The 24472-nt window shown below is 40.0% G+C and overlaps 1 protein-coding gene and 1 long non-coding RNA gene across 3 annotated transcripts; both read left to right on the top strand.

Moving 5' to 3' along the window:
- Nucleotides 1-1474: 1474 nt before the first annotated feature.
- On the top strand, nucleotides 1475-24111 carry LOC120736608 (Na(+)/H(+) exchange regulatory cofactor NHE-RF1-like). 2 transcript variants are annotated; one of them, XM_040036858.1, is made up of 6 exons: nucleotides 1479-2206; nucleotides 14284-14454; nucleotides 20121-20274; nucleotides 20390-20421; nucleotides 23050-23148; nucleotides 23235-24111. In XM_040036858.1, the coding sequence occupies exons 1-6, from the start codon at nucleotides 1751-1753 to the stop codon at nucleotides 23394-23396; spliced, it is 1074 nt and encodes a 357-aa protein (XP_039892792.1). In that variant the 5' UTR covers nucleotides 1479-1750; the 3' UTR covers nucleotides 23397-24111. The 2 variants fall into 2 exon arrangements, with proteins under 2 accessions (XP_039892793.1, XP_039892792.1); XM_040036859.1 differs by lacking the exons at nucleotides 23050-23148; nucleotides 23235-24111 and adding an exon at nucleotides 20702-21216 and having other exon boundaries at nucleotides 1475-2206.
- On the top strand, nucleotides 14461-18600 carry LOC120736611. Its single transcript, XR_005696544.1, has 2 exons — nucleotides 14461-15091; nucleotides 17122-18600. It is a non-coding gene; the product is annotated as an uncharacterized LOC120736611 (long non-coding RNA).
- Nucleotides 24112-24472: the final 361 nt, after the last annotated feature.

Raw genomic sequence — 24472 nt, 5'->3', positions numbered from 1 at the left:
GGACAGGTTTGATATACTTCTAAATTATTCAGATTGTGGTCAGCAGACCTTTTGTCTATTGAGCAGCTGTTTTGTTTTGACAACACCACTGCCAGAAGCAGTGTTTTATGTGCTGTATGCTGGATAAAAATAAATAAATTATTTTTACCTGCAGGGGTGCTCTCTTACCTGCAGACAACCACCATAGCCGCAATGGTGTGTGTGTGTGTGTGTGTGTGTGTGTGTGTGTGTGTGTGTGTGTGTGAGAGATTACCATACCCCCGATGGTAATTGGTTGCAGTAAGTCACAACGAGCAAGGACAGATGGACTGAACAAATAATTTACAAAAACTAAGGTCATTACTTTGATCTGTTTGTCAGAATCACCATCTAGTGCAGGTGCACAGTTGTAAAAACCCAACAGGAATTAAAAAAAAGAAACTAATTTCCTGTTTGTAGGCCTGGCCTTCAAAATAATAGCATGGGTTGTCTAACAGTCATCGTAGCCGTTCTAGTACAGCTAAAATAATCTACTCACTAAATTCAGTCCAGATCAAATGAAACATAAACTCCACCTGTTAAGCAGATGGACTTAAGAGAAGAAATTTTGTTGAGAAAGTAGGATACTTACTTTAAACTTTCAGACTTATCAAGTATGTGATGAAACCATCCTGTTCCAAATTTCATCTCATAGTATTTTATTAAATATCTGAATTTATGCTGTTAAAGCATTTCAAGTAACTAAGCTAGGTCATTTTTGTGGTGTCCCATTTTATCTCATATTGCGAGGTTTCATTGATTATTTACTTATTTATTATTTATTTATCATTTTTATATCATGTATAATTTCATATCGTACAATTTTCTTAAAATTTGATTGGACATTATGTGAGGTTTGGTTAGACCATATGATTTTTATATTTTAAATACTGTGACTGAATATTGTATGGGCTATATAACAGTAAAACTATCCAATCAGGCTGATTTACTCTAAACATTTAAAATGCTCAATTTGTATAAAGACATGTAACAGTTTTCTAACACCACTTTTTAAAATTATGATATGTCCCTGTACTAGAAAAATACAGGTTCAATAATACATTTATTAAGGTAGTGTGTTTGACTGTACAGATAAAGTCTTACAGGAAACAACAGTATCATTCTGTATTATGTATTTTCTTTTGACCAGCTGACTGCTAGAGGTACATTTGATTTTATTTTTTTAAGCATGCCTCTTATTTTTTGTGAACACTAAAAACGAACCACTCTAAGGACTAAACATATACTTGCAGTTATCTGGTCTTTGAAAAATGCAATGTATTACCCTACCTACTAAAATATGTATCTGATTATTATTATTATTATTATTACTACTACTACTACTACTACTAATAATAATAATAATAATAATAATAATAAAGAAGAATGATGATAGGTTACGCTATGAGTTTTATTTTGAAAATCTGATGGCGGATGTTCATTTGAATGCGTTAACTTGACTCGTGGTAGCGCCACTGAAGACGGGACCGTGTTAGGTTGGAGTCGGAAAAAAACCCCAGACGTTGCAACATAGTGCACAGGGGTGGATCTGTGAAACGAGTCAAAAGGCAACATTAGCAGCGGAAATCTCACTGAGACTTAGTTCAACGGAAGTAGAACTGTAGCAAAGTCACTGTGCGCAACAGGTGTCAGTTTCTTTTCGTAAGCTCACTGTTTGAAAGTTGTTTGAATAGGGGGGCTAAAAGTTTTCGTTGGTTAACAAAACGCCAACATGTCAAAACTTCGACCCAGGCTTTGTGTGTTGGAGAAAGGACCCAGCGGGTATGGGTTCCACCTGCACGGAGAGAAGGGCAAGATCGGGCAGTTCATCAGGCTCGTGGAGTCCGACACTCCCGCCTCCGAGGCCGGGCTCCTGGCTGGAGACCGATTGATGTTCGTGAATGGGGAGAGCGTAGAGGGGGACAGTCATCAGCAAGTGGTCGCCAAGATACGGGCAACCTCTGGGGCTTTAGAGCTTGTTGTGGTGGACCCCGAGACCTCGGAGCTGCTGAAAAAACACAACCTACAGTGCCGGAAAGAATTCGTCACAGAAGGAATTCCCATACCAGGCAGTGACAGCGACTCAGACCGCGGGGACACTCAGAGCAACGGCACCCCTGCCCCGCTTGAGAACGGGGATTCTTCCTCGGAGAGATCCGAGAGGCATAGTGTCAGCTCAAGCACCAAGGTACAGTAAAGCGCAGAAACTCACTTAAGTGAGTACTAAACTTTATTTAATGTACCCTGAACTTTCCTTTCTTTTTTAAAATGTTGTTTTTAGTTTTTTCTTTTCTAATTAAACCCACACTGGTAGACACGTGGAATTGTAAGGTCGAACGTCAAAATGGTCAGCTGTTAATTTCTTGACTAGGAGTGAGTTTTATTTCTTGTATCATTATTATTATTATTCATTACTCCATTAATCTTAAAGGTTGTTTTTGGCATAGATCAGTTTTAGTTCATGAAATTCCATGAAAGTATATGCACTGCTATCTATGACAGAGATGTGGCACACTGCGGTAATAACAGGTGTCTGCTCAACAGAATGTTAGTGTATCAGATCCTGTCTGCTTTCTGTACTGAATTCCTTGTCAGGTTTGTCCCGTTGGACCAGGAAATGTGTCACAATTGATACATTCTGAGAATGAGCATGTCTTTTTTTTTCATTTTTAATATTATCTAAAATGATCTCACTGAGAGCTGAGACTGCTGTGAATGTGGTTATTACTCAAACACTCAAAATATTAAGGTATGTTAGAGGTTTTGTGACGTCATTTGGTTCAATGGTAATGTTCAGGGACCTGTCAACGTAACTGGTGAAGTACTATGACATGTTTTCTTTCATTTGTTCACCACAATCATGCCTCTTTGTAAGGCAGAGCATTTTCTGTCAGTTATGAAAGCATTTTATAAGGTTATGGTTTGAAGCGGTCACAAACATGGCAAGAATTTGTTTGCTATGTAACTGTTTAGCCAGTGCAAAGTCTGGACCCAGATTTAAATGTTGTGTAAGAGCATTGCAAAATAGCCTGGAGGTGTGTTAAGCTGTGTTCAGGTCTCAGAATGGAGAGCAGTTTTTATTAAGGATTCTCAGGAAAAAGTGGATTTTTTTTTTAATTTCCAGAGCAAGTGGAAAATGTGTTTACTATAAGCAGGTTGAAAGTTATAAAGAGGGGGGGACGACTTACAAAACAAGTGTGTTTTCATGTTTTCTGCTACTCGATGAATAATTAATTACTTTTAAAACAAGTTCTTTGTTTCTCACACAATAAGGCCTAGTCAAAGGCTAGCCTCATGAAGCCCAGAACACCCGCTTCACGTAGGAAGAGACTAGCATCACTATAGAACTTATTCTTCATTCAGACTTCATCTTTGAGCTGACTGACCGAAGCGACTACTTGTGGAAACAAAGGACATTGCTGACTGTGGCGTAATCTGGTGAGAAATACATAAACAGTTACATAAGCAACCAGAGCACGGAATGTCCATTGTAGTAACTCCTAACTAAAGTGAGTTGATATTTTGCACAGCAATAACTGCTAGCTGTTCTAACTTTTTTATATGGAAATGCAGTAGTAGCAGTGTTAGCTAATCTCACTCGTGGCCACCTATGACAAATAGCTAATGCTACACTGTACAATTTAAAAAAAAAAAAGATTTAAATAGATAACGGATTAGCTGTCCAAACTCAGAGGCGAAGCTCAGTTAGAGGACCATTACGTCAAGCGCTCATTGAGCTAATGTTTGTAAAGCTAGCTCTTGGGCTACGTAACATTAGGTTAAGAGCTAGATGTTGCTGGCCTTGACTATCGGATTTCTGAGTCTTGTGTTTTGCATGGTGCAGCCACTGCCACCATAATTGTAATCAACTGGCAGAAACCCTGTCAATTTGATATTCTTGTGTAAATTCTTACTTATTGCCTGTTTGTTAAAGTGAGCTTCCAAATGTACTTTTCCTTTTTGCTTGTGTAATACCACTGGTTATCTGTTATCACAAAAGTATTCATTGCACCCATTTTTAATAACATAGTTTCTAATCTTTGGACTTGGCAAGGATTTAAGAAGTTACTCCAGTGGCCCTCTAAATCATTATTGTTAAAGTTGCAAAAGTATCTCATTCATCAAACATACAGCATTTCTACATTCCATGTGAACCAAGTTCCCACCTTTTGCTGTGCTTCTATTTAACTGGAATTTTTATCTGCCTGTATCTTTGCCCCTTGACTTTACACTACGTGTAAAGTGTGTATTGGCTTGTCTGTATTGCTACAAGCCATCAGCGAAATTCCTGCCTGATGGGGAACTTGGCAGAGCTTTTCTGATTGTGTGATATTGGCCATTCAGTGGGATACACTTGGGTAGCCTTGCTTGTGGTGAAATGATACATGATTTCACAGTTTTCCTAAAATTCCATGACATACTTGGATATCTTCTTCTTGTTCTGCAAATATTTTTTTTCATGTCACATAAAAGCACAAACTAAGTGAGCATGTTAGCATGTACCATTCGAGCTTACAGAGTCTTCACACTACACTGAGGTTGTCTGTTGGTCACCATAGAGATCCCCGGCAGCAAAAAGAGGCTTTGTCCACAGTGATTGCCTGTGGAGAACAAGGCTTTGAGTAGACATGTAAGTCATTTCTGAAGGAAAATGCAGGTGGATGTAATCACACATAGACTTTATTTTGTGTGCATTGAAAAGTTCATGTATTCCTCTGCGCCTACTGAAGATTATAGTTTTCTTCTCATTGTTTTATTAGTGCTACAACCCTGAGTCTGTTAATAGGTGGATTTTTGAACTTTCACTGAACCATTTATAGGAGTGTGAGTGTTACATGGTGAGTAGATTATGAGATAATGAGCTCAAAGTCTATGATATTTCTGCTGCAGTTTAAACGTCGACCAACAAACAATATATTCTCATACTGATATAACTGTGATAGGCATATGGGTGTTTTACCACTTACTAATTTTATTATCTCCACTCAATAGGTAATCTCTCTTGTGTAATGACTGTTGAGGTCATTTTATCAAACAAAAAAATGACAAACAGGACAAATGCAAAGTACTGGAGACAGTAGATAAAATTATGTACATGCAAAGATATATATATATAAAAATACAAGAATGGAGTGGAAAGGATTGCACAGTACATTACTGGAAATCCCTCTGCAACCTGAAGGCTCTGTATACCTGCTGTGTTGGTTACTTTGCACAGACATAGTCATCACATAGCCACATCAATTTAGCCTATGGCTATGGCTATTTATTCTCAGAGTTTTGGCACAGGTAGACACTTTTTCTGCAGTTGGTCAGTACTTGGGTTGAATACCTGAGTACTCAGACAATACTGCAACATCAGCACCCAGGAGAAGTCTAAGAAATTGTCACATTTTAGTTTTTTGTTTTTTTTTTAATGGTTTTTCCAAAGTCTTTTCAGGTTGTTTCAAAATCCCCCTTTGTATAATCTCCGACTCTCTAAGCTTCTGTGCTGATATTTCATTAAAATGGCAACAACAACCAACTCAGTCGTAAAAATGATTGATAGCTACTAATAGCCAAGCTGCCTATCAACTTCAGTTGAAAGGGATGGGTAGGACTTAGGATATTTATACCCATCTATTGCTGGAACTGCACATAGTAAACTACCTTTTCTATTGTCTAAGTAGATTTTTGAGGAATTAATAGTGTGGATGGTAGAAAGCGTTTGGACCTCTCAGCAGTGATCATGTAATGCATCAAATGGGTCCTACGTATTGCAAGTTATAGCTTGTAGAACATAGAAAACATCTCGAGGAGTGTGTAGTATTTTGATTCTCCTTGTGCAGAGTGTATGCTAAAGTTATAAATTTGTGATTGGGACCAGAATTTGAATACTTTGCCATGGGGAGCAATTTTCTCTCAGAGGATTCTTTGTATGGACTGCCGTCCAAAACAAACTCCATTAAACTGCTGTTGGTATCATCTGACTGAGCACATTCCCAAAGTTTACAAAATACTGTGTTTATTATCCAAGCTTCTCTCCTTCATTCGTAACATTGAAGAATATGGAGACAACCATTCACTTTAGGCGTTTTAGGCTATTTAAGGACCTTCCAAAGTAGAGGAGACTTTCAGCCTCTGTCATCATTTTGTTGGCTCAGGCTGTGGATGAACTGTATAGTTAAGCTGTCTGGAGAAAGCCTTTTATATCCACTGCTCAGGCTTTTTGGTATTACAGAGATTATAATTACATTTGTTGCAACCAATTAGGAAAGCATCTTTGATATCTCTCCCTCTTTTCAACTCTGAGTGCATTGATACTTTGGTACATATGGGCTCCTGTGTCACCAAGCTGTGGGCTCAGCCTGTTTTCAGCTCTGATCAGTCAGCAGTAGCTAAATTGGGCATTCAGCATGACAAAACAGACTGAGTGTGCACATAGACCAAAACATGCTTGAACTGAAATATGTTGCTACTGCTTATCTGTATCTGGTTGATGGTGGCATGCGGCTTAACAAAGTAATGCTTCTCCCAACCACCTCCATCAGCTCCTGGTAGGATGTGGTAATTCTTCCATAAATCCCTGGGCCCTCCTCAGAGCATCCTTCTAATGGGATATTTCAGGAAAACCACAAATGGGTTCACAAGGTATTCTGCTGGCTCCACCTCAGCAAAATAATAAAATTAGCACAGAAGAACTTCATTTGCTAACCTATCTAACAAAGAGGAAGAACAATTGGCTCAACTAACTCAAAGACTTCTAGTTCCTCTCCAAGCTCTTGCAAAAACTCACGAGCTACTCTGAAGGCCTCAGTTAGCATGTTACATGTTAAAATTAATAGAAATCCGGTTGTTAAGTGATGACGTGATGAATCCTACTTCCGGGCCTAAAGTAGTCTGCGTTTAATATGGCTTTTGTGTTGTTAACATGTTTAATGTTTTGTATTTTCTTGTATTTAATCTCAAAAAGCTCCTAAAACAGTCAGTGATCACTGTTGACCTCCCTCGGCTTTTATTACCGCTAATCATTTATTTAAGCTCAGTTTTTAAAACCTTAGGATGTAACTACAGCCCAGCCCATGCAGCAGTATATGAATGACTAACCTCGTATTGTGGATGGATTATCTCAGTTGTTCTCCTGGCTGAAGTTTGGTCCTTTTACAGCATCCTGCCATGCGATTACATTTGTTCCTGACCACCGAGAACACTCACGTTAACTTTTATCGAGTGGGGAAAAAAGTTAGCTTGTTTATATTATGCTAACATAGCTGTGTCGCTAGCGATCACGTAGCACATCATTAGCTACATCTTGCCAAACTTCAGTAACCCTACAAACGTCACTGCTGTTTAGTTTTCTGTCTTCATTTATGTTGGAAGTGATAACAAAGCTGTACGTTTTAATTTGTTTCCAAAACCCCGCAGTCAGGACTTGCTATATTGTATTTAGATGGAAGCTAGCGAGCTAACTTCCTGCTAACCTCTAACTCCGTTAAATGTCATAAATTCCGTTTTCATGGATGCCTGGATGTTGAACTCAATTGTTACACCTGGTAGAGCAGAACGCTGATCATTTTATTAAAGATGAAAGACTTTAGACAGTTTTTCAACTCTCAGTAATGCCATAGTGATCGTTTGATACATGGACCTGCAGCGGAGTTTAGACCCAGACACGGCTAGTGACGTCAGACTGAACAACCGGATAGAAAAAGACTGGACAAGTGGCTCTTTTAGAAGAATTCCCAGGACAGAAAGCTTCTTTCTAAAAAATATAGCAGCACAGGTTAGCATATAAACAACTGTAGGTGGTTTAGACCAGGGGTGTCGAACTCCAGGCCTCAAGGGCCATGTTATGCAGGTTTTAGATCTCACCCTGTGTCAACACACCTGAATCAAATGATTAGTTCATTACCAGGCCCCTGAACTTCAAGACATGTTGAGGAGGTCATTTAGCCATTTGAATCAGCTGTGTTGGATCAAGGACACATCTAAAACCTGCAGGACACCGGCCCTCGAGGCCTGGAGTTACCCACCCTTGTGGTAGAGACGGATGATTTAGGCTTGTTTTGTAGCAACAGAAGTGGTACCCAGCAGTCACTGGGTGACCATGAACTCCCAAAAAGGTATTGAATCACGGGGTGTAGTTTTTCACAGGACTAAATAGAATCCAATCAAAGCTTTCTTTTTTTTAATAGGACTGTATATGTAATGTTTTTGTTTTTAATTCCTGTGAGCTCATTTTGACATCATGCTACCATGTAAAGCTAAGCAAGTTAGTTCAATAGCCACTAGAGAAAATAAGTAAAGGACATACTTAGTCTTGACAAAAACAACAGTTTCAGTAGCGGATTTTCTAAATATAAACATAAAACCAGAGCAAATGTGTTTTCATATACACACAGACTGACACAGACAGCGGGTTCCTCTGCAGAGTTGTTCGGGTGTTGGGGTGGAACAGGCGAAGAAACCACTTCCTGCCCTTTTAGCTAGTTGCTATAGTGCTGAAACATCACTGTTTGTTTTTTGTCTCAGCCGATTAATGATAACCATAAAGCTGTGTACAAAGGCATATATGTTTGGTTTTGATTATGTAAGCAAATAAGCTTCTCAGGCAAAACTAAATATTAGTGCATATATCAGGAAGTAAAGTCAGTTTGTGGCTGAGCAGTTTGAAATAACTGGATATCAGGCACTAAAGCACTGACTCCTTTTTCTAAAGTGCACAAACATAGACTGTAAACGCCTTTGAAATCCTACCCCCTAAGCTACAGCATAGTCTCACATGCACTTCTCTAGCAATATAACTACATGTCAGGTCAGCGTAGCCCACTGCTTCTGTGGCTAATTGGCCTTTTCAGTACTGTTGATTTCTACTTTAATTTCCAGATAATTTTTTGGCACTGTTTTTGAATTTTAACAATCATCCTCAATATAAGTAATAATAATCATAGCATCAATATAAGGATTCACAAATGTCATCAAATTCCTGTAGGAAGATTGTTGAAACTGGAGGTGATGGACCAAAGAAGACCAAAGATGTGGTAAACCTTGGGGGATAAATGTGTTTGCCTCCAAAAAAAACCCCAAATAAACCACAGCAAAGACTGGAGACCCAGACTGGGAAAAAGTCCCATGTTTTTTTGTTTCTATGTGCTGACACGACATGTAGAACACCAGGACGTGACCACAAGGTAAGTAAGTTGTAACGTACCACCACAAGCACAAGTGCTGGCAACAACATAGACCACTAATGTTGGTTACATTGTAACCACAGAAGTTTAAATCCTGGTTAAATCAGTTATTTAACTCTGGCTGTTAGCAGAGGTAAGAGGGGCTGTTGGTCACATAATACTGACAAACCTGGTATGTACAGTTCTGCAGACACAGGTTAGTGCAGTTCAGAATTTCCATTTACACCCTGTTCGAGCTTTTATCTGTGTGGCATAGATGGTCATAAAGTTTTCACATCACTCACTCCCTCAGTACAAGGTCCTCCCAGCTGTCATTATGATGAGGTTAAAGCACAGGATTTGATGTTTAACTATAGTCAGCTGTAAAACCATTAACCTTTGATATTGAACAAGCTTAGAGAATGTTTATCATGGCTGCTCCATGCCTCTTGTACCATCACACCAACACTGGGTAATCCTACGTTTACGCTGCAGCTGCTTATGGCAGATCACACACCAGATATTTTTTCTATGCAGGCACAAAATTAGATTATATCACAAGTAACATGTGCAGATGAAACATGCACACTGATACCAACCAGTACAGTGCATACCCCCTGTCAATCAGCAACACAATACAACCAACCAATTAAGCTTAGAGATATTGATGAAGCATTGCCTGTTGGTCACATTTAATATTGTTTTCCTTGTTGTCTGAGATTTGTTAGCATGGATTACATTTCTTTAAATCTAAAAATTGTATGATTTTAATGCTGCCAGTGTACTTAAAGTCTGCTCAGTACATAACATGTGTAATGAAGTTATGCATGGATGTATTATGCAAATTATGATTGAGTTTACAAGGCACAGCAGATGCTTATGTTAGTTGGGTTGAGGCATCTAAACATTACAAGTAGCCTGCTGGCTAATGTAAATAGTAGCTGATGGACGCAACTTTGGTTTTTCTCCTTTAGTGTTAAGAAATTGGAAAAAAATTGCCTAAGCTTTTCTATGATGTGGAAACCCCTTTTTAATGGGCAGTAACTAGTTCACTAATGAATAATGAAAATGCATCCTGATTGGTTAGCAACAGTGTGTGTAAAAAGGGCACTGCTGGACTTTACCCAGCACTTTTATTATCATACAAATGTCACTGTCACTGCAGTGTGAGTGTGTACGTGTCTGTGCGAATTTGTTGATACTGTATTTCCTGCACATGAAACAAAATCATCTGAAAAGTTGAGTCGGACTCAATGCACTCAAGAAATCAGACAAAAGCTGAGGGAGTTCATAACATGACATTCTCTGTGCTTCTCATATATTTTTCTGTCTATATTTACTCAGTTCCCTGCTTTAGCAAACAGTCTCCAGCCTGTTCATACAGAGAGAGAGAAAACAGTGCAGAGACACCTGCTGACCTGCTTGCTAACAGACCCAGTAGTTTGAAAACAATACAATGATGAGGATTTTACTCATTCCAGGCACAAAGTGTCCAATCCAATTTTGAGTCTAATCTAAAGGAAAGCTAGCCTGGCTTTGAGTTTCTGCTCTCCGTCCTCCATTTCCCTGCTGAGTGTTGTCACCACGCCTAGACTTTGGGCTTTTGGGGCCTCTTAGAGTCCAGTTTGACAGGAACAGCAGGGCTGTATTAAACATTTAGGAACAAAAAGTGGTCTGACGACAAACACATGCCTGGCTTGTGAAGTCAAAGCCTGTGTTTCTCTTCCCCTCGCTGTGAAGAGTCACTGATGTCAACAGAGAGACTGAAGTATGAGGGCTGGCAGTCTATTCCTACTGTGCTGCTCTGCCATAGGTTGATTCTCAGGCTCACCTATGGTGCAGTAAACAGATTAAACTGTGCACTGTTTCTACCAGCTAGTCTAGTACCTGATATATACCTGCAGTTGCCTGCTGTTTGAAATGAGAATGATGTGATGTTTGTGAATATTGCCCGGTTATTTAGGCAAATAGAATATATCCATGTCAGTGTCTGAAAATTACCCATTGTCAATTTGGTGCTCACAGAATATTCATAAAATGCAGCTTTGTTTGGTTTTTGCAAATATATTTTCAACTAATATGCCAGTTTTGCCTTTTGTAAATATTCAGTTTGCTGTTTATCTAATAAGGCAACAATTGTAGCTTCCCCTCGAACAATAACTTGAATCATTATTTTAAAATCAAACTATGTGCCATATCAGCCAGCTGATTTGTTATCTGATTGTTGCAGCTCTAGGTGGGTACTTATAACCAAAGGTGTGATTCTGCCTTTGTGATATAACCGTTGCTCGCAGCATTCCTTTGGTGTAACTTTCCACCTCAGTTACTTTGTCATCCTTATCATCATTAACAGACTGTGTCATAAATGTGTGATTCCATCCAAAGGTTGCACCTGACTATCGCCTCAACCCATCATTTTTCAGCAATCATCAACCGGCCTGATTTCATATAAACCTCTGCTTCAGTGTATTATCCACAGTGTCACTGCCTGGGAGGAGGGAGTGGTGCCTCGATTCAGTGCTGAGGCTGCAGTGGCTGATCTTGAAAAAACACTTGGCAGGCAGTAATTTACAGACGGCTGTTGACTCCACATGCTGACTTTAAAAGGGTTCTTAAATATGGAAGCCACTTTCTGTTGAAAAAAGAAAAGAACGTGGAACTTTTCAGTATGCACTGTTGAGATCTGTCTGTCTGTAGTTACATCTTGCTAGTACTAGTTGGAGCCCGTTTTACCCCCAGAACAGCTTTTATTGTGTGTTGGATACAGGTCATTCATTCCTCAGAGACTTTGGTTCATGTTGACATGTTACCAGTTAATACAGTTGCTGAAGATTTGCATGGTGCAAATATGCCGTTTCACCACATCCCAAAGGTGCTCAATTGTAACTTGTTTTGTTTGAGCTTGAGGTTTCTGACAAGGCACAATATCCTGCTAGAAGCCTCAGAAGATTCAGTTCAATTCAACTTAATTTATTTAGCTCCAAAGCACAACAACAGTCACCTCAAGGTGCTTTATATTGTAAGATAAACACCCTACAATAATACGGAGCACTCGCTTGGTGACAGTGGGAAGGAAAAACTCCCTTTTTAAAAAGAAATCTCCAGTATAACCACACTCAGGTAGGGCTATCCACTGCGACTGGTTGGAGGTTGGGCGATGAAACAAAAGCCAGAGATAAATAATAAATCTTGATTACATTCGCAGTAACATGTAAAGACACAAGAGTGAAAAGAGGTGAGTGAAGAAGGAACACTTGGTACAAACTAGGCCTATTGCAGCATACCAAAAGGAGGCTTCAGGGTCACATGATCCAGCCCTAACTATACACTATAACTGTTTATCTAAGAATAAAGTTTTAATCCTAATTTTTAAAGTAGAGCCGTGTCTGTCTCCCAAATTCTGGTGCTACAGAAGAAGGGCCTGAAAGCTGAAAGCTCTGCCTCCCATTCTACTTTTAATTACTCTTGGAACAACCAGAAAAGCTGCAGTCTGAGAGCCAAGTGCTGTTATTATTGATCATGGTGATGTGATTTTATGAGGTCTCCAAGATAAGATGGGGCCTCATTATTCGAGACTTTGTATGTGAGCGGAAGTATTTTATGTTTTATTTGCATCACAAATAACAAAATGGAGTCTGTTAGATAGATATGATTCAAAGTGCTGTGGCGGAGTATCTTTAAGACCTACACATGCTCTGTTCTCTGTAATAAAATATTATCATCAGTATCAAAGTCTCTACTGAGGTGCAAGGATGGGGGCACTGTGGTCACGAAGGGGTGGACATGGCCAGCAACAGTTCTAAATTAGAATAATTTAGTTGAAGTTTAAATTAAGTATATAAAAGATTTTCTTAATTAATATGTTGGTATTGTGGCCTATGCTATAATTAGGACTTTGAAAATTAAATAAATAAGTAATAAAAAAAGTCTATATACAAATGTTCTGTTAATTAAGTTTACTAACAGTGAATGTTTAGAAGAGAGAAAGTGAGGTATTAGAAAATCTGTAATCATTTCCAAGAGCCTTGTAATAAAGATAAAGTTCATGATGTCAGCACAGGAGCACATGTGTGATTACAGTATTATAAGAACATATGTTGGATTAAACACTTAACTAGGCACAGGTCACAGCAGGATTAGCCTGAGTAGCAGAGCCAGGATGCTGCTGCTTCATTCAGTTACCCATCTTACCTCATTATATGCATGAACATTTAATGTACTTGATGTTATTTGAAGAAGCTTCATGTCTACAATATGTCAATAGGGACTTTGCATGATGTCCAAATCTTGCAGCGTAGAACAAACATGTAGGAACTATGTTGATGTGGCATCTCAGGTTGACATAAGACATAAACCTCGTCACACACTCTAATCACAAATAGATGATTTCCTGCATTCTGCTTTTACTGATTCACTGCAAAGAATAACGAGATTTAAGAGTGTCACCCGTGTGCTAGACTGATGTACAGTTTCAATAAAAAATTAAGTCAGAATTCTAAAATAATATATAAAAAAGAATTGGCATTGTACTAAATGTTAAAAATGTGATATCATTATTTATTTATATCAAGTTGTGCAGCAGTGGAGCTGTGACTAGCACTGTTGCCTCACAGCAGCAAGGTCCTGGGATTGATCTTTCTGTGCATGCTCTCCACATCTTTGCGTGGGTTCTCTCTAGCTTCCTCCCACAGTCCAAAGAGATGTAGTTAGTGGGGTCGGGTTAGTTGGTGTTTCTAATAAGCGGATGATAGTACATGACTTTGAGAATGTGCTAGAAATGGTACCATTTTTTATTTTTTTTGATAATTTTATCATTGTAATGTTGGTTTTTAGTTTTTATCAGTATCTCCTAACTTTCTGTTTTGAGTCATGACCTGTGATTGTTTTGATTTAAATAGTCTTAAATATAAAGTATTATGTTAAATACTTTGTGTCTTGCTCTGAGTATTATAATTATGGTTTCTTCATAACTGTGACAGGTTTATATTTAAAATTAGAAGAACAGGTTAATAATTTTGACGAAGCACCGATGTGTATAAATATGTATGTTATGAGAGTAAAATGTTACACTTTAGGCTGAACTCTCACACTGAGTTTCATGTGTGATCCTGTGTAGGAGGAGAGAGATGGGCGCCGGCCTCGTCTCTGCCGCTTGAAAAAGGGCCCCAGTGGCTACGGCTTTAACCTGCACAGCGAGAAGTCAAGACCAGGCCAGTTCATCAGAGCTGTGGATGAGGACTCTCCAGCACACAGCGCCGGCCTCAGGCCGCAGGATAAGATCATCCAGGTACACACTCACTTTTTCAGATATCCCTGTGCTTTGACAGCAGCTGCTGTTGATAAACAACACCCATTACGACAAGAGATGATGGCACAGTTCAGTATTGTGGCCATTGCTTTTTTTTCACCTGTCGTTAAAAACGTCACACAATAAGAAACCAAATATGTTATTATTTTTGGTTTTTATTTTTTTAAATATTATTATTATTATTAATGTTAAATAGCAACAATAACCAAGAAGATCAAAGACAATTATGTTTGAAAATTAGTGTGAAACTTTGTGATCAAAGTTGGATTTTATTACTGAGTGTAAGGAAAGACGATATAAGAAGAAGAAGAAAACAATGTGGCATTCAAAGAATATTGAAAATAATACTGATGGAAGTATAACATTAGGGGAAGAAAGATTTTTGACATGATTCAGTAAAGGACTAGATGTTACAATCCCAGACAATGCATTGCTTTTAATGGAGAAAATCTTGAGGGATGGCTGTTATGAGGAAAGCAGCCCAGAAACTTCACCAGCAGCGTACATTGTTGTGTGCCTCAACTTTTGTTCTTTTACCCAACCTAACCTGCCATTTTCCCTGGTTAGGTTTAGGGATTAGAAATCAGATCCAAATTGTTCAAATATGGGACACATCGTCAGTAGTGGACCTTGGATTCATCAGGTGTTTCGGCCATTAACACTAGACACCCTCATCCAAGGAGGCCCTGCCAGGGTTGATCAGACCCCGGAGTGTTTCACTGGTTTATGTTAAAATTGTTTTTCTCTTCTTCTCTCTCCTGTTTAATTTTCTACAGTTTATTCTATCTATTCACTGCAACTGAGAAATACTTACCTCTTTAGCATTTATGGAGCCTCGTTTCTTCAAAGGGACAGAAAAGGTGACAGAGAGGAGTAAGACAAGTAAGATAAGATAAGATAGGAGAGAGCAGAGTGGAGAGCCGGAAGGGGGGCGCCCGATCTGGCTTCCCACACCTCCCCGCCGGATCGGGCTGTACGCTCTACCTCCCCACTGCCTCCCAGAAAAGGGGAGAAGAGCAGAGGGGAGAAGAGCGGAACATTTTTCAGTCTTCTTTTAGTTTTACTACCATGAGGTTAACTGCACAGTCCCCAGGAGGCCCTGAGACTGTAGCAGTCAACCACCAAAAATTCTAATGTTATGTTTTACCCTTTCGACGCCCTCTGTTGTGGCAGGCCCACCACCAGTCGATCAATCTTTGGCATGTGTATCGCGGTTAGCTGACTGCCTTAGCTGCCCAAGTGATGTCAGCCCGTTTTAGCCATAGCCAGTGACTGGTCCTTTCAGCAGTGTTAGCTAGTTCTCTTATAGCCTGCCGTTGCACCTGTCCTCTGATCCAAATCTCTCTAAGAACTTTTGCTGTTGTACTGGCAACAAAGCCCCTGCACCCCACTTCCACCGGGCGCACCTTGATCTTCCAGCCTCTGTCCTCTGCCTCAGCTGCCAAGTTGGCATACCACAGCTTCTTACGCTCAATTGCTTCCTCCCATGGTACCATCAGCTCAATGACATACGCAAGTTTATGGGAGTTAGACCAAAGGACGAGGTCTGGTCACAGAGTTGTTGTTACGATCTCTGTGGGGAAAAATTAGCCTCTGATCCAAGTCCACTTGCATTTGCCAATCCCTGGCAACCTTCAACGGGCCCAGGTCTGGGGTTGAGGGGTTCGACCTTGGCTCGTCTCCCTCCCGGACAAATGCTGATGAAAATTGACGGTCCTCTTGCTTCGTGAAGGGTTGAGCGTTGATGGATTTCCTTTTGCGCTCAACTTTCTCAGCCAGACACCTGAGAACCTGGTTGTGTCTCCATGTGTATCTGCCCTGAGTAAGGCTAGTCCTACAACCAACCAAGATATGCTTGAGTGTGGCTGGGACTGTACACAGGAGGTAGGCTGGGTCCTTTCCAAACCACATCTGCAGATTTATTGGGGAAGGTAGCACATCGTACGTGGCTCGGATGATGAAACTTAGTCTATTAGACTTCATTCCCCAGATTTCACTCCATGAGTTTCCTCTTTTCAACACTCTCCCAATTCATCCAGCGACCCTGCTTGGCCAGCGCTATGGCTCTAGCATGTCTGACTGTTTCCTCCTGTCGTCGCACCTCCTCTACTACTTTCGACATTCGGTTACAGATGCCTGTTGCCACCGAGGTGTTACTGCTCCAAGACCGAATCCTCCTCTGCCCTGCTGGATGTGACTCACCACGTCACGATGTCAAAGAGGAGATTTGGCTGTAGCACAGATGTGGCTGGGTCCACTTCCTCCCCGTTGCTAGAGTGGGAGCAGTACCTCTCATTATGGGGTCCCGGGAGTCTGTGAGTGACATCTCAAGCTTCACTTTTGCACATTTAAATTCCTCTACCAGGCTAGGGATAGGCAATGCCAGTATCCCGTCGCTATAGAGTGCAACACTGCTGAGGCATTTGGGAAGTCCGATAATTTTGCACCAATAATTTTGGTGCAAAATTAAAACATTTATGACCAGTAAGCTCAGAAAGTTAAAGGTATTCTACGTAATTGTAGGATTTGCAGTCAAAAACTTAAATTGATAAATTGTGATAAAGCTCTTTGAGATGGCATATTAGGAAAAGTCTGAAAACAAATTCTTAAGGAGAACCAGTCACAGTCAGAACCGCGGATTAAAAGGGCTCGTTTTATGGTTTAAAAGTGCCAAACACAGCAACAGTTGCCTTAAGGTGACTATAATGAAAGTTAAACAACTTTCGTGTGTGTGTGTGTGTGTGTGTGTGTGTGTGTGTGTGTGTGTTAGCTGTGTTAGCCATATATATATATCAGCTGTAATCCTATTACTTCAGTGTGCAAATGAGAAACTGAATGAAATATTAGCACAAGCCGAACTATTAAGAAGCTTCTTTGTTTATATGTGGTGTAAAGGAGAAATCGGTATTCTCTGCCTCATTAAGTGTGTGGGAGAGACAATAATCCTTTATAGTTAATCTGCTTAACATGTCTGTCGGCTGAATTAGAAGCTTTCAAACTGTCCACTCGGGCTTCTCCCATGCATGGGAGAGAAAGGCTACATTTGGGATATTGTAAAGATTTAAAAGCTGAATTTTAGTGTAATTTGAGTCTTGTGGGCAGTCCTGGAAGTTCATGTCAAGGTTCTGAAGCAGGGTGTTCTGTACCATCTCCTGATGTTCCTGTGTGGGAGCTGGTGAAACTTCTCCGATTTTCCTCCCACAAAAATTCCTCAGTGACTTATCTCCCTGGGTGCTTAATCAGTTTCAACTCTGGGAGTATTCTAGTACAACACTCCTCATAGTATGACACAATATTAGCCATCACCAGTGCCATTAATCTCCTTTAGGGTGTCCATTCCATTGTCATGACAGTTCACTGACTTGATATGTAGTCCTCTGTGTGAATGGGCAGTGACAGCCTACAGACAATGGATCTGAGCATTTCCACTTGTCCAAAGAAACTCTTTGCCAAAGTAAGCCGGTTAACTTACTGTTAGACGAATGCAAGAAAAAGGAATGATGCTCTCCACCCTGTGTTAAATATCCTGATTCGTTTTATTCAGTTTTATTTATGTGGCTCCAATTTCACAATAGTACTCATCTAAATATATATATATATATATATATATATCTCCCAATATTAGAGACAGAACACTAGCAATCAGTCTCCTTTTACCAATAACTTGGCAATTGTGGGGAAGAAGAACCCTCTTTCCACGTTAAGCGACCTGCACCAAAAAACTTCTTAGAGAATGTAACAAGTGACTGGGGCGATGAAGAGAAATATAAAGAAAATAACTGCATAGATTTCCAAACCAAGAAATATGCTTTTAACATAGTCATGCTCAACAAAAAGAAGTTGTTTATAGCATCTACCCTACGTTCTACCAACACACTCTCTTGGGCACTTCAGAGATTTTGCGACATTGTCAGTGATGACATAAAATGGTTGGTACTAACTGCTATGCACTCACAGGGAGTTCTGATCGCAGAATGAGGTAAACCAATCAGTTTGTTTAGTTAGTTAAATAAACAGTAGCTTTTCATTCTGCTTTGTTAGTATTACCAATATCTTTGATAACAGACAATAGTAAAAGCTCACACACAATCTAGGTAAACACGTACATGTTTCAGATTTTTTCAATTTGCTAAACTATAATAAAGGGTTCGTTTTCATGCTGGTTTTAGTAACTGCATCAGCTGGCTAAATTCTGTCGCTGTCATTGAGCACGCCAAGTCAAGTTGAAACATTCTGTCATTAGAAGTAAATCAAGAGTAATAAAAAGTGAGTAATAATGTTGTACTAATAAAGAATGAGCATGGTAAAAATTGGATACTGAAACTGAAAGTTTAATCGAATTCATATATGCATCGTATTCATTGAATCATTGAATAAAGAACTTTTTTTTTTTTTAAATAAAAAAATAAATAACATGTTTGGAATCAAAGAATGCCACATCGTTTGATGGAAGTAAAAAATTATTAACTTACTGAATTCAAAGCTGAATTATAGACACCCTGAAAATCCAAGTGTAAAAATGATGTGGCAGGCTAGTATAGTTTGCTGAAATTTCATTGCAGCAACTTAGAATGGTACTCAGTAGTTTGTGCTTGTATGCATGCCTGACAACATAAGGACATGCTCCGAATGAAGAGATGGATGTTGTCCTGCGGGATGTCCTCCGAGATCTGGACCAGAGCTCCTGGACTCTCTAAGATGCAACCTGGCGGTGTCGGATGGATCCAAATATAATATCCCAGATTTGTTCTATTGGGTCTATTGGTCAGGCGAACATGGGGGCCAGTCAGTGGTTGGGTATGAACATCCCGCACACAGGATGTTGGGCACAAACACTTCGCATGAACATTCTGCCCGAATAGTCTGTGCACAGAATGTTGGAACCTTGCATCTACTGCATCGCTGTAGCATCTGACGGTCGGTCCAAGGATTTCATCCCAATACCTAATAGCAGTCAGGGTGCCGCTGCCTGGCCTGTAGAGAGGTCTTTGCATCCCTCCAGGGATATGCTTCCCCAGACCGTCACTGACCCTCCATCAAATCACTCGTGCTGAATGACATTAAAGGAAACATTCTCAGTGACTTATCCAGACACTTCTAAGTTTGTCACATGTGCTTAGGGTGAACCTCTCTCTCATCTGTAAAAAGCACAGTGGGGGACCTGCCAGTTCTAGTATTCTATGGCAAATCCATAGTCCACCATACCAGACAGTTAACACAGGGCTAAGGACGCTGGGCTCTGTCTGTCTCCTGGAACGTCCTCAGAGACACAGCAAACCTACCTGTGAAACAGCCGAGCGTCAATCCAAGTGTAACCTTCAATAACAGAAAATTAGAGAGCAACAATTTTACACTCAGATCATTTCTGCTTCCCTTTGGTTAGACAGTCACTATTTATTCAGTCTTTGTGTTTAAGTTGGACACAATAAAATGTTTCTGCTTATTTACTGATTTATAACACGTAAAAATCCTGATCAAAAATACAAAGATAAGGTTGTTCTCCAAACCGTTAACTGAGAAAATAATAAGCAGGCTTTAGTAAAATGGGCCATGCTATAACTTTCAGTCTCTGGAGGGAAACATTGAAAATGGATCATTTTAGAATTTAAGAACTTTTTCCTAAGTTTCTCCTGTTGTCTCTTCAGGTTAATGGTATGTCTGTGGCTGGGATGCAGCACTCAGAGGTGGTGGCAGCCATAAAGGCCGGAGGAGACGAGACTAGGCTACTGGTGGTTGACATTGAGGCAGAGGAATTCTTCCAGAAATGCAATGTTATGCCCACTGAGGAACACATCAGTGGTACCACACTTTTTACTATGTTTTCTTAATATTTAGAAGTACAAAACATAATACTGAGGAAAATTATTTGAAACAGAGTGAAACGAGGACTTTTCTGTTTTGTTTGTTCTTGAAGGACCTCTTCCAGAGCCAATGGCAGAAGACAAGGTAAGGACCCCTTGCATATACACACACACACACACACACACACACACACATACACACACACACACGATGCTAATAAATTTTGTTCTCACCACTAGATGCCCTTTAAAAGGCTATTTTTTTCTACATTTACCAAAATAACAGATCATTATCACAGTTAAACAACCTAAAGAACAGTAAGAAAGTGTGTCGTCTACTTCAAAATTCTGACTACAAACTAATGAATGAAACCAGTGAGCATGTGACTCAAAGTTATTAATGTTTGTCAATCATTCCAAACTAGACAGTTTGGAGTCACACCAGTCACACCCCCAAGGATGCTGTTTGGAAGGAAGGTTCAGAGGAGGTTGCAGATTGTTACCATCATGGGCTCATCCGGTCAGGATGAGAATGAACAGTCAGTAATCACTTGCAGGGTTTTTTTTTTATTAAATAATGAGCAAAAGGAAAGACACACATGGACTCTATCTCTGAAAGGAAATAAAGTACGATTTAAGTAACTCAAAATAATACATGAACTCAGAAGACTCAAACAGAAACTCACCTCAGCTGCCGCCCCATGTGGCAGTGAAGAAAGAGTGAGCTGTAGGTGAGTGCAGTCCTTATATAACGAGTGACAGGTAAGGGCAAGCACCACACCCAATCAAAGGTGAGGAAAAGAAACAAGGTGCATCTAGTGAAGTGAGTGTGCTGAATGGTGAGCCTTTACAACAGATGCTGTCTTTGAGGTCTACTATCTACCTGATTATAGCATAATGTTGAAAGTGATCATCATCACACAAACCATTAGGACCAAAGCTGAAAGAAAAATCACATACACATAAAGTTATAAACAAAATATATTTAGTACTTCATGGAAGTAAACTGGCACTGTGCAGGGGTTCATATATTTGATGGCAAGTGAAAGCTCGCTGGTTTGAATCCAGTGGCAGAGACATTTTTGGGGTTGCATCTGGCATGAAAATCTGCCAACTGAAAATAGCCCCCTAGTGGCTGTCTGTGGTCCTACACTTTAAGATGCTTTTGCGTTGAGTTCCATTTAAAGCTCTGATTGTTTCTTCTTTGTCCCATCATGATTTGCATTACTTCAATTATGCATGCTACTTTGTACATGTCTGTATTCATAGTAGGGTTATTTTAAAGGATTTTGAATTTCCACATTAAATTGATCACGGTTGTTGCATTGACATTAATATTAACGAGTCTTCTGCAACTGAAGAGATAACATTAAGCAGCCCGAGAGAGTGAAGCAGGATGCAACTGTGTGACGTATACTTAAGTAACAAATGTCACATAAAGAGTTCAAAATGTAGCAGACTCACTTCTCCTCAGCCTGAGAAAACCAGTGCAATGCCCCTTTAATTAGCACAGGCTCAGTCATCAAAATAAACACCACCCACTACGTCTATACACACGCACGCGCGCACACACACCCAGTGACAACATGGGAATTGTGGATTGGCCCCTCTAGTGACATTGTGGCTGACCTCTTCACCATGGCAACAGGAGTAGAAGATCATGGGATTGCAGTGGCTTTAATTTGAGGATTATGCTAATGAGCAGCATTCACACACTCTCACATACAGCCAGACTTCTGTAGCGAACAATCAGTCATTCACCAGCTGTTATATAACATGGCGGCATGAATCCATACCCTGACCTCTGACCTCCAGTGTGCCTTTTATCATCAGGTGGCCAATAGTCCTGCTTAGATATTCAGTAACTTAAAAGGCTTTTAAGTGGCATTAGTGCAAATGGAATACTATTAGAGGCGTCTGATGAAGACACCTTACAGCAGAGGGCTCATGCTCGTGTGCAGCATGGGGCTGGGGTTATTTTTAGAGAAACAGCTGCTTCCACACTGGAGGCCAAATTTTCATAGATGAGGTGAGTTCCACACTGCATATCAGATAGGAGCAGGGCTATGTGCTGATCCCTGAACAGTCTGCTCAGAGAGGACTGCTCACACTGAGCCTCTGAATGACCAGCCCCCCCTGCTGGGGACAACCCCCTCTCTCTGCCTGCACATTTGGTCTTGATAATTAAAAAGAAATGTTTGTGTGACTCTCGTAGAAGAAATACACCACGTCTGTATTCTTGTACTTCGCTTCAGATTGTTTGATGTAAAAACACACTGTCTTATATAGCACTTTCCTAGTCTCCCACAGTACTCAAAGCGCTCTATACAACATTCACCCATGCACACAAGCACTGTCTTCTATGTTTTAAAGTGCTTTATATCTACCATTCACACTCCAATGGATGCATCAGAGAGCAACCTGGGGTTAATATTTTGCCCAAGGACATTTGGCTTACAGACACCACCAACTGTCCGATCAGCAGATGACCTGCTCTACCTCCTGAGCTACAGGTGTTGGACTCTAACATTGAATGAGCTTTTATTTTTGCTTTTTTGGTGAAGTTTCCTTTCTCTGGAAATTCAGAAAGGCTTCTAATGAGCAGCTAGTTGAAATGAGCTACCTCTAAACTTTGAGTCTCCACTGGGTTTGAAAAGAGTCTAGTTCTGCATAATCGAAATGTTCATGTCCTTTGAAGCTGAGATGCTTTCCGGATGGTGTTTTGTACTTTGGATGAATTGACCCTTTTGAATGTGTGTTGTGTGTTTGGCAGATAAATGCAAAGCCTAAAGTATCTGCGAGCTCTTCCGTCTCCAGTGCCTCTTCCAGCAGCTCCCTACCAGCAGCAACAAACAACTCCTCGCCTTCAGAGGTACTGTCTCCATGCCACTGAAAGATTTGGAATAGTTTTAAAGCTCAGAGAAAAACGAACTTGTTTGAATATATGTGTGTTTCTAGATTGAAAGGGCTTCGAGGTCAGAGCCGGCCCCAGCCACTGACAACCTGGGTCTTGCCTTGACAGTAGCTCAGGCCAAAGAAAGAGCCCAGCAGAAGCGTGGCGCCAAGAAGGCCCCGGCCATGGACTGGAGCAAGAGGAATGAACTGTTTAGCAACTTATAAACGCCACGGGCGTCCTCATGTCCTCCAGGTGGTTCTGTACTGCCATCCAGAGGCCAATCCAGAGAAATAATCAACCCACGCTCTGAGTGAAAAATAATGTGGCATCAAGCTTATTTTAAACTCCCATGTTAAACAGTATTATATGATGATTTGTTTGTTTTAATTTAGGGTTTCTGTGACTTCTTAACTTTTGAATGACGTTTGAAATGTCAGCATCACACACAGAAATGAATGTTAATAATATATCAAGAAGAGAACTAGCAGTGTGCACTTTCTCATACGAAAAGGAGCGTGAAAGGAATTTTGTGGCATAGGAACGAGAAATTATTGATTATTTTTGACGAGTCGTGATTTTAAATCTGAACATTTTAAAAAGAATGTAGCACCTCTGTCTACTCTTCTTTACCTTGTTTTTTTCAGTCTTAATTTGTGATTCAAAAGAGATTATTATTTTTCTTTTTAATGTGGCTTTTGATAAATTTGTATATACACACAAATGTATTCTCAAGGAAAAGAAATGTTCTGTGTTTTGTTGATTCTGCTGAAGTCTGTTCAATTTTAAAGCTGCATCTTTTGGCTCGAGCGTCACTTACACACTTTCACTCCAATGGAAATATACAGAATGTACCGATGGCTCTGTGCTGTAGAATGTCTTAATGAACATTGATAAACATAGCATATCAATAAAATGGAACCCAGTCTGGTTTTTAATGCACACGATCAACCTTGAAAACACTGATCTGAAAGCAGCGTTCCTGAAATTCCTGTTATAACCGAGGATCCAATGCTACTTGGGGTGATGAACCTGTGCTTGGTGAAGTTTTACCTGTTTTATACTCAGTGCACAGTCTGGTGCTCCGTCGGATCAGTCCAAAAATTCCCTTTTTAATGGAAAATGTCATGAGGTGAAAGAAGAATGAAGGAGAATCCATAAGCACTGAGGCAAAGCACGGTGAAAGAATGTGATTGCACTTATACTAAGCTGCTTTATAATGTGACAGCAGATGTTGGTGTTGCAGATGTCCAACAAAGCACATCTTAGATATTTCACCTTTATATGTCTTCAGTCTGTCGTG

Source organism: Simochromis diagramma, unplaced genomic scaffold (genome assembly GCF_900408965.1).
Source record: "Simochromis diagramma unplaced genomic scaffold, fSimDia1.1 OVJJ01000371.1, whole genome shotgun sequence".
Classification (NCBI taxonomy): domain Eukaryota; kingdom Metazoa; phylum Chordata; class Actinopteri; order Cichliformes; family Cichlidae; genus Simochromis; species Simochromis diagramma.
The sequence above is the reverse complement of the archived record's forward strand: the minus strand, read 5'-3'. Positions and strand labels throughout refer to the sequence as shown.

What these genes read in the sequence shown, in the direction of transcription:
- LOC120736608 (XM_040036858.1), top strand. Translation starts at nt 1,751, where the DNA reads ATGTCAAAACTTCGACCCAGGCTTTGTGTGTTGGAGAAAGGACCCAGC. An exon ending in CACTGAGGAACACATCAGTG is followed by an intron (nt 20,275 to 20,389) that starts GTACCACACTTT and finishes TTGTTCTTGAAG; the next exon opens with GACCTCTTCCAGAGCCAATG. An exon ending in AGCCAATGGCAGAAGACAAG is followed by an intron (nt 20,422 to 23,049) that starts GTAAGGACCCCT and finishes TGTGTTTGGCAG; the next exon opens with ATAAATGCAAAGCCTAAAGT.